General features: G+C 38.0%; 1 protein-coding gene across 1 annotated transcript in view; it reads left to right on the top strand.

Moving 5' to 3' along the window:
* Positions 1-10,530, top strand: part of ARSB (arylsulfatase B) — a 65,841-nt gene extending 55,311 nt beyond the window's left edge. The window contains exons 7-8 of the mRNA XM_040090974.2: positions 4,840-4,968; positions 5,568-10,530. Coding sequence (XP_039946908.1) covers positions 4,840-4,968; positions 5,568-5,833 — 395 coding nt within the window. The 3' untranslated portion in view covers positions 5,834-10,530. The remainder of the gene's footprint in view (positions 1-4,839; positions 4,969-5,567) is intronic.
* Positions 10,531-12,396: the final 1,866 nt, after the last annotated feature.

The raw sequence follows: 12,396 nt of genomic DNA, 5'->3' as shown, positions 1-12,396 counted from the left end.
GCAGAATATTTTATTTTTAGATGTACTGTCTATTTATGTTGCCACACTTTTTAAAGTTTCTACCAATTGCTTGAGCTGGTCTCAGTGAATGAAAGAAGGAAAACTAGAGGAATGAGAAGAATAATTGATCTATGCTTATTAGATCTGAAAAATACCATGAATATTGATACAGAGTATCTATAGTCCTTCTTTTAAATCACAGCTGAAGATTTACACTTTATTTATCTTTTTCCTTCTGACCGTTAAAAATCAGGTATCAATGTTTAAATGAGTATATTCTTATAAAACTAATTATATTTAATAAAATGTTTCCACTAATTTGTCTTTTAGATTAATTTAAAGAGCAAGCCTTTCTTTAAAAAGCAGGTTCAGATTGTACCTTTTATTTTCTTTAACCTGTGAATCTGCACAATGTGGTGTGGACTATCCTTAACCTTTTTTTACAAATAACGGTTACGTGGTACTTGGACTATTTGCTTTGCAAAGTAAAAAGCAAAGGATTGAAGTGAATCATAGGAAATATTTGCAAAGGAGCTTACAGACCTGAATTTTCCAGCCTTTCTACCAAGTGTTGCAGTGGCTTTTTGCTGCTGTCTGCGCTATTTTTGATTTTGATTGCATTATGAGAACTTTTTTCCAATTATTTGCTCTTGATTGAATATTAGAGATTATCAGTGAAGCTGTTGGAAACTGACTTAGACAGATAAACAAAGTGGATTTATAGTCTCCCTACAGGAAGATGAGTGTTTCTGATAGGCAGCTAAAGCTGTAAAATACAGTAAAACTGGACCAAGCCTTCTTCTGTTACTGTGTAGCATTGCAGTCATCAAAGGATCATGAAGTTGTTTTGGTTTGCAGCAGTAGTAGAAGAATTTAAAAGGTTTTGAGTTGTACAGAAAATAAATGGATTTTCAGACATTTTTTGTGGTTTTCATGGTAGTCAGATAAATTAGTATTTTTTAATTTTAGATAAGTTTCTGGTAGATAACTAGGATTGTATGAGCCAAGGAACAGATGATTGATTCTCAAGTGTACATTGATCAGCAGGGTAGAAATGTGAAAAAATTTTGCTTCCTATTTTCCAGCTCCAGGAATCATTGCCCAGTTGGATAGATGAACTAATAAGTTAAGCAGAAGGCTGCTGTAAGTGTATGCAAAAATATGTAGGAAGACAATTTTTTTCTGGAAAAGCTACTCTCCTAGCATAAATGATGTTTCAAATTAGGACTACACATGGGATACTGAATGAGGTCAGAGAGCTTTTTTGAAAGGCGAGGAAGAATAAAACAGGGCTAAGCACATTGCAGCATTTTTTATGATGTTCCCTAGGCTTAGGAAGTGAGGTGAAGTGAAAGAACAGATTGCTGGGCAAAGTAAGAAGTTTTGGTTTATCTTTTCTATTTTATGTTGACTTCTGTTAGTTACTGGGTCTTGGGGCACACTTCAATATGGCAAAACCCATCATGTTGTAACATTTCTGTAAATTGTGGGGGCTTTTCTAAAGTTTAAAATTGTATGATTAAAGCAGAAATAATGTAGTTGTCAGATTCTGATTTCAGTGTGAATACATTATTTAAATGACTGTCCTCTTGATTTATATTCTAAGTGAAAGAACAGCCCTAAGGAAATAACTGACCTGTCTGCACACACTGATCTGTGCATTGGTAGTCATTGCTAGTGCAAACTAATTGACCATTGCTTTATTCTACCCCTCCTTTAAAGAACAGCCCTTGAAGTAAAGTAGAGGATATGCTAGAAATTAGAGTGTTATGAATTTGTGAAATCATAGTTAAATCTGAATATGAATCGTATATACATAGAGAGGAGGGCAACTAAGGTGGTGGAAGACTTCAAGTGCAAGGCTTGGGATGAGTGGCTGAGGTCACTTGGTTTGCTCAGCTTGGAGGAGGCTGAGGGATGACCTCAGGGCAGCCTACAACCTCCTCAAGGAGGAAAGCAGAGGGTCTGGTGCTGATCCCCTCTCTCTGGGACTGCTGACAGGGCACGAGGAGACGGCACAAACCTGCATCAGGAGAAGTTCACACTGGGAAGAGGTTCTTCACTGAAACTGACACCCCAGGGAGTGTCACAGCTCCATGCCTGTCAGAGCTCATGGAGCGTCTGCACAACCATCTTGGTCATATGGTTTAGTTTGGGGTAGTCTTGTGAGGACCAGAGAGAGGGAGACTATGATCCACATGAGTCCTTTCCTACTTGAGATATGCTGTAGTGCTATGATTCTCTACTTAGTTTTTGTGGAAGTTTTGACCCTTTCAGTTCAGTACATACAGGGATTAATATAATAGAAGTTGTATAAATCTATTTCAATATAGCACTTCCTCTTGTAAGTTTTTTGCCTCTCCTGAACTGAAAGTGATTTGGTAATGCATCTTGTGTATACGCCAAAAATCTGTCCAGTTCATTGTTCTGTGAGTAGTAGTTGTGTAGGACAGAGTACATGAGAGCAAGTACATAAACACACTTCTCTTGTGTGGCCTCCACAGCCTGCTCCTAATCTTTAGGGTGTGATTTTGGATATAAGAATTCTTGAGGGATTTTTCTAACACTTTGTGAATCCTTTTATTACTCGACCTGCATAAACTTTTGATACCCACAGCATTCCATGTAAAGGAATTCCACACTTGAGTTTGGTTTGTAATAAGGAAATATATATTATCATTTGTTTTCAGTATGTGACATCTTAATTTATTCAATGTCCTTATTGGGAAAGACTTGTTGTTCCTTACTCAGTTTCCCATGGCCACGCAATTTCTTGTACCTTTGTTCTTTCTCTCATCAGTTGTCTGTTTTTGAGGATAAAGAGTACTATTTACTTAGTCATTTTTCACACAGAAGTTGTTCCATAGCTTTAATCTTCCTTGTCTTCCTTTGTGGTTTTTTGTGTCTGTATTTTAGAAAACTGCACAGTACACCGTGTGAGGCACAAGAGGGACCTCAGTGGTGGCATAGTGTGTTGCCAATTTTTGTATTGGGATTGCTTTTCTGGACAGCCTCTGGGCAATACTTGTTCACTAAAACTTTACAAACACTTCCCTAAACAGCAGTAGCTAATTCAGAGCACATTCTGTTGTGTATGTGGAGTGTTGGCTTTTCCCCACCATGTTCTTTACTTTCCCTTTTGTCGTACTTAAATTTATGCGTTAGCAAGACTTAGTGTGCTGAAGGACTGTTCACTTTTCCAAAAAAGTCTAGGATATTCTCTGGTCAACAGTCAGGATATTACTTATATACTTATCCAGTAGTAAATTTTCCAACATCCTGCCTGAAGAGTATGCAATGGAATAGTCAAATTATCAAAATGGCAATTATTTTTGCAATTGTAGCTAATGTTCTAACTGGTACTTTCTGAGTGTCATGTGTAGACTTTTCAGAGTTAATGACATTGGCCTTTGGAAAAATCAGGTTTCTTGAAGGTGCAGATTAGCTGTTGAAAATTACGTAGGATTTTTCATCCTAATTTGAAATAAGTATGCGTGTAGAAACAATGTAAGGTAACAGAAGTAAAAGAACTAAGCTGAAGTTTCCATAAGGGGCAAAGGGCCAGACTTCTAAAGTATTAACTTTTGTGGGTAGTGAGAGCTGGCCACCTCAGTTCCTTTAAAAATCTGATTCCAAAACCATTTTTACGGCTGTCAATACAAAGGATTTCTTGAAATATGCAATAAACTCCAAAATCACTTACTAAGGGCAACATCTTCTGAGGGACCTAGCTTTTATTATAGAGCTATAAGAGCTATTTAAATACTAATTGATGACCTAGAACTCCAACAGAAACTCCAAAATCTTTAAACAAATTCGTTTTAGCATTAAATATTTGAAAATAAATAATCTGAATGAAAGGTCACTGCTTTCTTAGTTAATACAGGTTTTATCATTTCCCAAGAGACTATTTAAAAAAGAAATACAGCTACTGGTGAGGCTCCAAAGTTGAGCTTCAGGAAACAGTAACTTCTGTTTGACAGTAATAAAATTTCATGAGAAAGGTTGTGGGACTTCTTTCAAGGTAAGGACAAAGTCTTATTTCATTAGCAACTGATAGACTGATCCAGTGGCAAAAAAAGTAAAACGTTTTAGCCTCTACACAGGCAAAAGCATCACATTTTTATGTGTAAGTCTAAAAGGAGAGTATGCAGACTTATGAAGGTTGGCTTAATTACAGAGTTTAATAAAAGACATCTGTCCTTTGACTGCTGTATTAATCCACAGGGCTGTTGTTACTGTCAACCATAACAGAAAACAATAAATAAAAGATTCCCCCACAATATAGAACAAATGCAGAAAAAAACTGCTTAGATGCTATGGGAGTGAATATTTTGTCTGGAAAAGGAAACAAAACCAATAGGACTTCTTCAGTCTGCAAAATCAAAACGTGGGACTTGTTCCCTGTGGTGATCTAAGAGAATTAGCAGTAGTAGCATTGACTCAGGAGATCTTTTGATCCTGTATCCCTACCTGGCAAAAGATACAGATATGTATCTTTTGTATACCCCATACAGGGTTGTGACCAAATTTAGCAATTCTGATCTTGAGTGTTCTTATATGGGACGCACATATAGTGTTTATGTACAAAATGAGTCCAGTTATCTGGACTCAGCTGTGACATTTTCCACTGGTAAGTTTTTAAAATGCAGTTCAAGTTCAGAGTTAAATACATCCATTGAATTGTGGCACAGATCTTTGCACATATATTCAACAAAATGTTCATCAGGTAGGGAAAAATAAATAGGTGACAACAAACTGAGTTGTTTTCCCAACTGAGTTATAAAAATTACGTCATGAATATGCAATGTACCTAACTTACTTTACCATTTGATTAAGGTCTTGGCATTGAAAAGAGGACATCTTTACCAGAGAGCAATTCTTCTCCATGGGATGATACACTTTTCAATATATCCATACATGCAGCAATAAGACATGGAAAATGGAAGTTACTAACTGGATATCCAGGTAACAAAATAACTCCTTTTTTTACAGTGCATCTTATCTCCCACCCACCACAAACACAGCTTAATCTGGTTTAATGTATTTTAATTTCTTTTAGTAATTCTGCTAACTCCCTATGTTTTTGACCACATGCAAAGTTCTAGATTGAGCACTTCTAAAATCCAAACAAAGTGGTTTCTTTCATTTTCCAAATACTTTGTCTGGAACTTACTTGAACTGTAGGGGAAAAAACTGTCATAGAGTATCTTAAGTTGGAAGGGACCTATAAGGATTATAGAATCCAAGAAGAGGGTCCATTTTAATTATCTGCTATGAAATAAAGTTACATGAAATTCTGAATCTGAGGGGTGGAGTGTTGTTTTTTTTTTTTTTTTTTTTTTTTTTTTTTTTTTTTTTTTGCATAAATGAAGACTGTTATTTAGGCAGCCCTGGACTAGAGGGAGACTTTGGTGCAGGGTTGGAGTTAAGGTGTGCAGCAACAGTCACTGTGCAGGAGCTAGTCCAGAGACGTAGTGAATTCATCAATTACAGCAAACCTCTGTGTCTCCACACTGCTGCTCTGTATCTCAGAATTGACCCTTGGTCTGTTCCTGTTCCTGTAGGCTGCAGTCATTGGTTCCCTCCACCGTCTTTGTTCAATGAGTCACAGATTCAGTCGTCTGATCCATCAACAAAGAGACTTTGGCTGTTTGATATTGTTCATGACCCTGAAGAGAAATATGATGTGTCTGAAAAATACCCTCATGTGGTGGAAAAACTACTCTCACGGCTTCAGTATTATCACAAACGTTCAGTGCCTGTATTCTACCCTGATGAGGATCCCAACTGTGATCCAGCAGCAACTGGGGCTTGGGGTCCATGGGCATAGTGCACACAATGCATCCTGCAAAAAAAAAAAAACAACAACACTGTAGCAGGGTCTGGTTTATGGACTAAGAGTCCCAGTCACGTATTTTGTACTTTCTTTAATGACCTGTTGTTAATTATGAGCTTATTCTTTGAACAATTCAGTATTTCTTATTCTTGATATGTTGGGGATCTTATTTCAGTCTTTTCCCTCGCCCTCATTCCCAAAAATTGTATGTGAAATGTTAGTAAAATTATATATATATATATATTTCATATTCTTTGCCTGGAATATACTTTTAGTGCAGAAGATAAACATTGCCTCCTTCCTTGAAAAAAACTAAAAGGAATTTAATTCTTTGTGAGGAGTCATGGCAGCAGGGACACCTAAAATTAATCTGTCTTGTGGAGTATACTGAATTCTGGTTTCATGTTTGTACAGAAGACAAATTCCACTGAAAGGTATTGTATATCCATATTGGCATAAAAGTTTTTGCCTTTAACATGTGCTTCTATCCAGAAAAAGGAAGAGTAAAAAATGAAAACCTCACAAATACAACAAAATTTCTATTTCCTGTTCACTCTTAATTTATCAAAGCAGAGTAGAGAGTGATGATCAACTGGAGTGCAGGGCTGTCAGGTAGAAAAAATAGGTGAATAAAGATTTAATGGATTTCAACAACGGCAGAGTCCTCCACTTGGGGTGGGACAGCTGCATTCAGGAGTACATGCTGGGCCATGACCAGATGGAAAGCATTTTCATGGGGAAAAATCTAGGCATCCTTCTGGACAAGAGTTGCCATTTCTTCTGAGGTGAAGAAAACCAACCACATGTTGTTCCATATGAGCAAGAATGTAGCCAGCTGCTAGGGACAGTCTTAATTCCCTTCTATGAGCACTAGAGCATAGAATCACATTTTGAGCTTCCCTATACAGGAAAAGTATTGACCAGCTGGAGTTAGTTCATTGGAGAGAACTATGAATATGATCATGGGGAGGATAAAGAAATGGGTTAGTTTATGCTGGTGAAAATGGTGAGAGCTATCTTCAGCTACCCAATGTGACAGCCTAGAGAAGAGGAAGCCGGACTCTTCTCAGGGATGCACAAAGATGAAAAGCACACAGGGAGCACGTGGAGTTCCAGTGCAATATAAGGAAAGGAAAAAAAAAAAAAAAATCACATCATGAGTTTAATTAAATATGGGAAATGTGAGACTATGGCAATCCTAATCCTGAGGATATTCAGTCTTTGGTTGGAAAAGATTCTGAACAATTCTATCCTTGAAGCTGGATTAAATTTGAAGTTGACCTGATTTGGCAGAGGTGGTGAGGAACAACCAGTGACCTCCAAAAGCCCCTTTCTGCAGGAATTACACAACGACTCTGTGATGAACAAAACCTTACTTTTATTACCTGCCTGGCAAGTACCCTGTCTTTATTACCATCCTGGAGTCTGTTTTCATCCTGAAGTGGGCTCTGAGCCATGAAGAAGCCAAGCCAAGAAACATTTCGCAGTTACTCATCGAATTGATGCAAGATAACCTGCCAGCTTTCTGTTAGTGTCTCAAACCCTGAGTTCTGGTACTGCTTCTCAGTGTCCTTGGCTAAGTTCTCAGGATCCAGAGCTCAGTCTGTCATCATCTCCAGAAAGCAGGAATCTAATTGCCTTTTTCCTGGCTGCAGGACCAGTTCATTATAAATTGCACTAAAATTTTGCACAACTTCCCAGTTTTCTCTTGGGAGACTTGTGCTAATTGTTAGCAAACAGATTAATGATGAGAAAGGCTTGACAAAATCTGTGCATTAAAAAAAAAAAAAAAAGAAGAGTCCAAAAAAAAGATGAGACGAGAAAACTGAAAATGCATATGCTTTCTAATACATCTGATTCTCCACTACACTGTCTTAAATCTAAACTTAAATGCCTGTCGTTTCTACCTTTGGTGATTTTTCTATGAGTAGAAGGGAAGCTAAAGCTCTCCAGAAGCCTCTTCAGCTTTTTAGCTTTCTCCCAAAGAGCTTTATGTTTCTCTCGCTTCTTTGTCACTTCTGATCCTTTATGTCAGGTGAGGTTTTTTTGTATTCTATTTTGTTCCCTATCTTTAGCCTTGAAGACAAGGAGGAAAGAAAAGCAGCTTCAGAGATTCATATCATAGACAATATATTTTCTCTGTAGTTTAATTACTTTAATTTGATGTATTCCTATGGAATCCTGTTTCAGACCAAGTTTTAATTTCCTTCTCCATTCATCCATCAGTGGCTGAAAACAAATGGTTGCAGCAGGATATGACTGAGCAAGCTCTTCAGATTGTTCCTCACTTTCTAAACAATTGCTCAGAGCCTCAAAAACCAGTTTCCCTTAGGTTGCACCAACCTTTCCATTGAGGCCCTTGGGCATAATTTCCAGCCTTACAGTATCTCCTAAGCTGTTGGTATTCACACAATCATGCATTTCCACAGCTTATCTAGACACTGGGAGAATCGCCTGATTGTTACTTGCCTCCAGGTAATTTATATTTTCATTAGTTAAACATACCTGCTGTGACAGAAGCTCCTACTATATTATAGTTAGCAACTTTCATATGAACTAATAAAATATTAAATTAAAAAATATTATATGTTCTGTAGAAGTAGTCTCCAAACTGGTACCTGATAGTATCTCCTTCCATTTCATGAAACGCATTTAGGCTTTTCTTTCTGTCATGTGGCTCTTCACTGAGTTTCTACTCAGGTTTTAGCTGACATGCAGCTCATACAAAGACCTGATGTTGTTGGGACCAGCGCTGTGAAATCCAAGTGACAGCAACACGTAGCAGCAGCGCAGAAATTGCTCGGGTCATTACAAAGCCATTACTTGTCTGCTGCAGACATAATCCTTCCTACTGATCATCACTTCCTTTCCAATCCACTAGCTTGTGGCAATTGTGTAGGCAAAACTTTAAAGCTGGAAGTTGTAAATACGACAGCTTGCCTCAAAACACCTTTGAAGCATATCCAGCAATCAGCCAGTCTGCTGAAGTTTTCATGCTTCCTGATGGGTTACGTGTCCCGCACTGTGATGGAGGAGAAAGGATGAGCACTCTCATCAGCAGCTCTGGGAGTATTTTGCTTATAACTCGGAAATTATGACTTACACCTAACTTGTGTGTTAAAAATCTCATTAATTAAGGAATGAATTATTGAATTCCCGTGTTAGACTTGTTTGTATGATGGGGATTGAGCCTTTGTTTGATGTGTGAATTTGTTTCCTTTCCTAATGAGCTCATAAAATAATTTCCAGACCCTGTTGTCCTGTAAATTAGAGCGATCCAATTGGACTAGGACAATTTTGGCTTCAGAGCACAACAGCATTTCACTTTTGAGCTTTTGAAGATTCTTTATGATAACTGAGGCACAGGCTCTGTTATTTGCTGATCCCATCAAGGCAGGGAAAATGTAAGCAACAAAACCTTTTTGTAAGCTATTGCCTCACGTTGACAAAGCTCGTATCTTCCTTCAGAGACCCCAGAAAAACCCTAATTGCAGTTCCTTTTTCTAATTGTTGCCATCATTTTATTTTCTACTGATACAATGATTTATGTTACTTTATAGCTTATGTGTTTAGTGTAGCTGTGAGTTTCATATTGTAATTGTAGCATGCAGTTAGTAACGTAGTTTCAAGTATGAGAGTCTGAAAGTGTAGAGTGTTAAATTACCTTTTGTGACCTTTAGATTTACTGTTTTTGTATGTGTCATAATGATACATGTTGTCCTTCAAATGTCTTTTTGAGCTAAATCATCCAAAGAGCAGAAGTTCCATTAGTTCTTATTCATCCAGAATGCTTTGGTATTGTTTATTTGTGCAATCAAATGCAAATGGAGATGTTGACAGCCATTCCCCAGTATGTAAGGCAGGTAGATCCAAGGAATTTATGTTATCCTCACTCCTTTTCCGTAGTACATATTTATTTACTGCCGTATACACACATGCAGACCTGTAAGATTAGAAAGCTAACTGTTCTCAGTCAATGTCACATATGACATTTTAGTTTATAGCAGGCTTACAAGATGTGGTTTTTGCAATAATGAGGGACTGGGCTTGAGGGTGGGGGAAATTTCTGCCCAACGTTCCTGTGTGTCCTTCAGCATTAACACTGGTATTACATGAGGAAAGATCATGTCTTACCTGCAGAAGTGGAAACCTCTGTTGATAATATTTTTAACTGGGTTTTTTAATGCTTTTCCATTATGCTTTTCATGGGGGGAAAAAAAAAATCACATAAATTGTAAGAGCTCAAGTAATTAATGGCATTGACTCCCATCAATGTCAGCTTCTTGGCTAAAGTTAGAAAAGATTTTAAAAATTCTGATTTTGATTTTAGAGGTAAGCAGGCTTTTATGCGTTCTCTTTTCTCTGTGTCCTGCAATCTGCATGTTAATGTCTTGCTGATATTCTAATTTATATATTTAATTTACTAGGAAGTGACTGTGACATATCATTGTCTCACACAGGTATTCAATTCACCCTCTATTTTCTCTTGTTATATTTTATAATGCAAAGATTCATTATTTTCTCAGCTACAATAGACTATTTTTTTTCCAATTATTTTCCATGGGTGGTCCTTCATAAAACATTTTAATTGAACGGTGTTAGGGAAAATAAACATCTGGCTGACACGTTTAGATTGGCATCTGCAAAGAGTTTTGTACTGTTGTTTCGAAATGGAAAATAGAGAATTCTTTATATGTTTTGTGGTTACTTGAGTAATATTCAAAAATGCAAATATTTTGAACTCTAAATAAAACTTCATTTCATCTCTTTCCAATTTAAGATTAATTCTTAATCTAGCAAACATCTAAGCATTGTGAATTCAAAAGTCTTAATCTTTATGCTTAAGAAATTATTTAAGCTTCAGAGAAGTAACCAAGTTTAGGAAGAATACTGACACTGGCTACTCATTTTGCATTGCTTACTTGTAAAAAAGATGTATGCAGTCAAAGCGGGAGGATTTTATAAGCAAAACAGAAGATCTGGATCTTCTCTTGAGTCAAAGGCCCTATATTCAGCCTGAAAATAATTTGTCCGGCTTTCCTAAGGTTGATAAATAGGGCCTGGATAAAGATCTGAGTATAATCCTCTCTGGAATCTCTGAGCAGAAGAACCCAGAGTTTTAATGTTTGTGGTCTGTGTGGATTTGAAGCTCCACTCCCAGTCCCTGTTGGCCTCTGTTGATTTGCCTCTCATCTTACTTTCTGACAAAGTGGTTTAATGGTAGAAAGACTACTAGCAATAGAACCCAAAACTGTTTTATACTTTCTTTAACAAACAGTAAATGAGCTTGAAGTTACACAGGGGATCCTGTTAAACCTGTGCCACCCTATTGCAGACTAACCAAAGGCTCCTCATGGCAGGGCTGATGGTGATAAAAGCCAGTGTCAGGGCTCCTATCCATGTGTGATGGAGTTTGGCACACAAGGACATGCAGTCCATATGTGTGGCCATGATTGTAATCCTAGGGCCGAGGACACCCAAATGACAAAGAGGTAACTGAATCACGAAACAGTTAAAGACAAAATGAAAGATTACTTGATGAATAAAAAACATAAAATGTCAAGCACTACCAGGGCATCCAGAATCTAACCACAGGTTAGGGCTGTCCTAAATGTAGGAACACCAAACCATTTCCAAGGTGTAGCAGTTATTAAGGGAGTATTTGTTTTCCTGTCTACCTGCTCCTTTGGTAGCCCAGGTCATACTCCAGCTGGACCCCAAGGCTGTTTCTCTCTCCTAACAATAACCTAGCTCTGGCATGATGGAGGGGTCAGAGGACCATTTCTCCAGCCCAGCCCTTCCCTTGGCAGTCTCTTTGGAGCCCCACCCCAAGGAGGCCCATAGGTTTTATGTCTTTCTAACTATAAATAAGCTGAGGTTTGTCATGGAGAAGTAGTGCTTTTGCTAAGAGAAGGGGGGGAAAAAAACTGCCAATTCTGACTTTGAGAAGTTTAAGCAATATTTTTGCCAGCGGGTTTCCAGCTGAATGTTTTAACTCTTTCAGCTTACTGTCTCTGTCAGCTGCAGGCAGTGGACTCAATTTTGTTTCAAGCTGGGTTATTATGTGGGAAGATGCTGGTTGAATATATGGTGCAAAGAATTCCCTGGGGTCCCAAGTTGCTGCTTCTGCATCCAGTGCTCTCCTGTCTTCTTCCAGTGCCTTACAATTCATGTATGAGCTCATCTACATCGAGCAGAACTGCTGCAAGGAACAGCAACTTTTTTAGAAGTTTAAAAACTTTTCTTGGCACAGAGCAGTCAGAATGAGTCAGCCATCCAGCCATGGACGGGATCAATGACAGTGCTTGTGATAATTGCACATCGTGGTTACCAGAGGCAAAGAGGACGAAGCAGTACTTCTTGTTGTGCTAGTGTTCCCTCCTGAGAGTGTTTTTTTTGCGGGGTGGAGTGCAGAGATACTGGAAAGGTTAGCAATATATCTGCTGCCAAGTTTCAAAGAAGTGGCTACCAGCTGCCATCATCAAAGCAGTTTCCGGATGTTGATCCCCTAATCCTGGCTAAACTCAATAGCAAGAAAGGCAGTTATATTTTGTCTG

This window comes from Hirundo rustica, chromosome Z (assembly GCF_015227805.2).
Source record: "Hirundo rustica isolate bHirRus1 chromosome Z, bHirRus1.pri.v3, whole genome shotgun sequence".
NCBI classification, from domain to species: domain Eukaryota; kingdom Metazoa; phylum Chordata; class Aves; order Passeriformes; family Hirundinidae; genus Hirundo; species Hirundo rustica.
The sequence above is the reverse complement of the archived record's forward strand: the minus strand, read 5'-3'. Positions and strand labels throughout refer to the sequence as shown.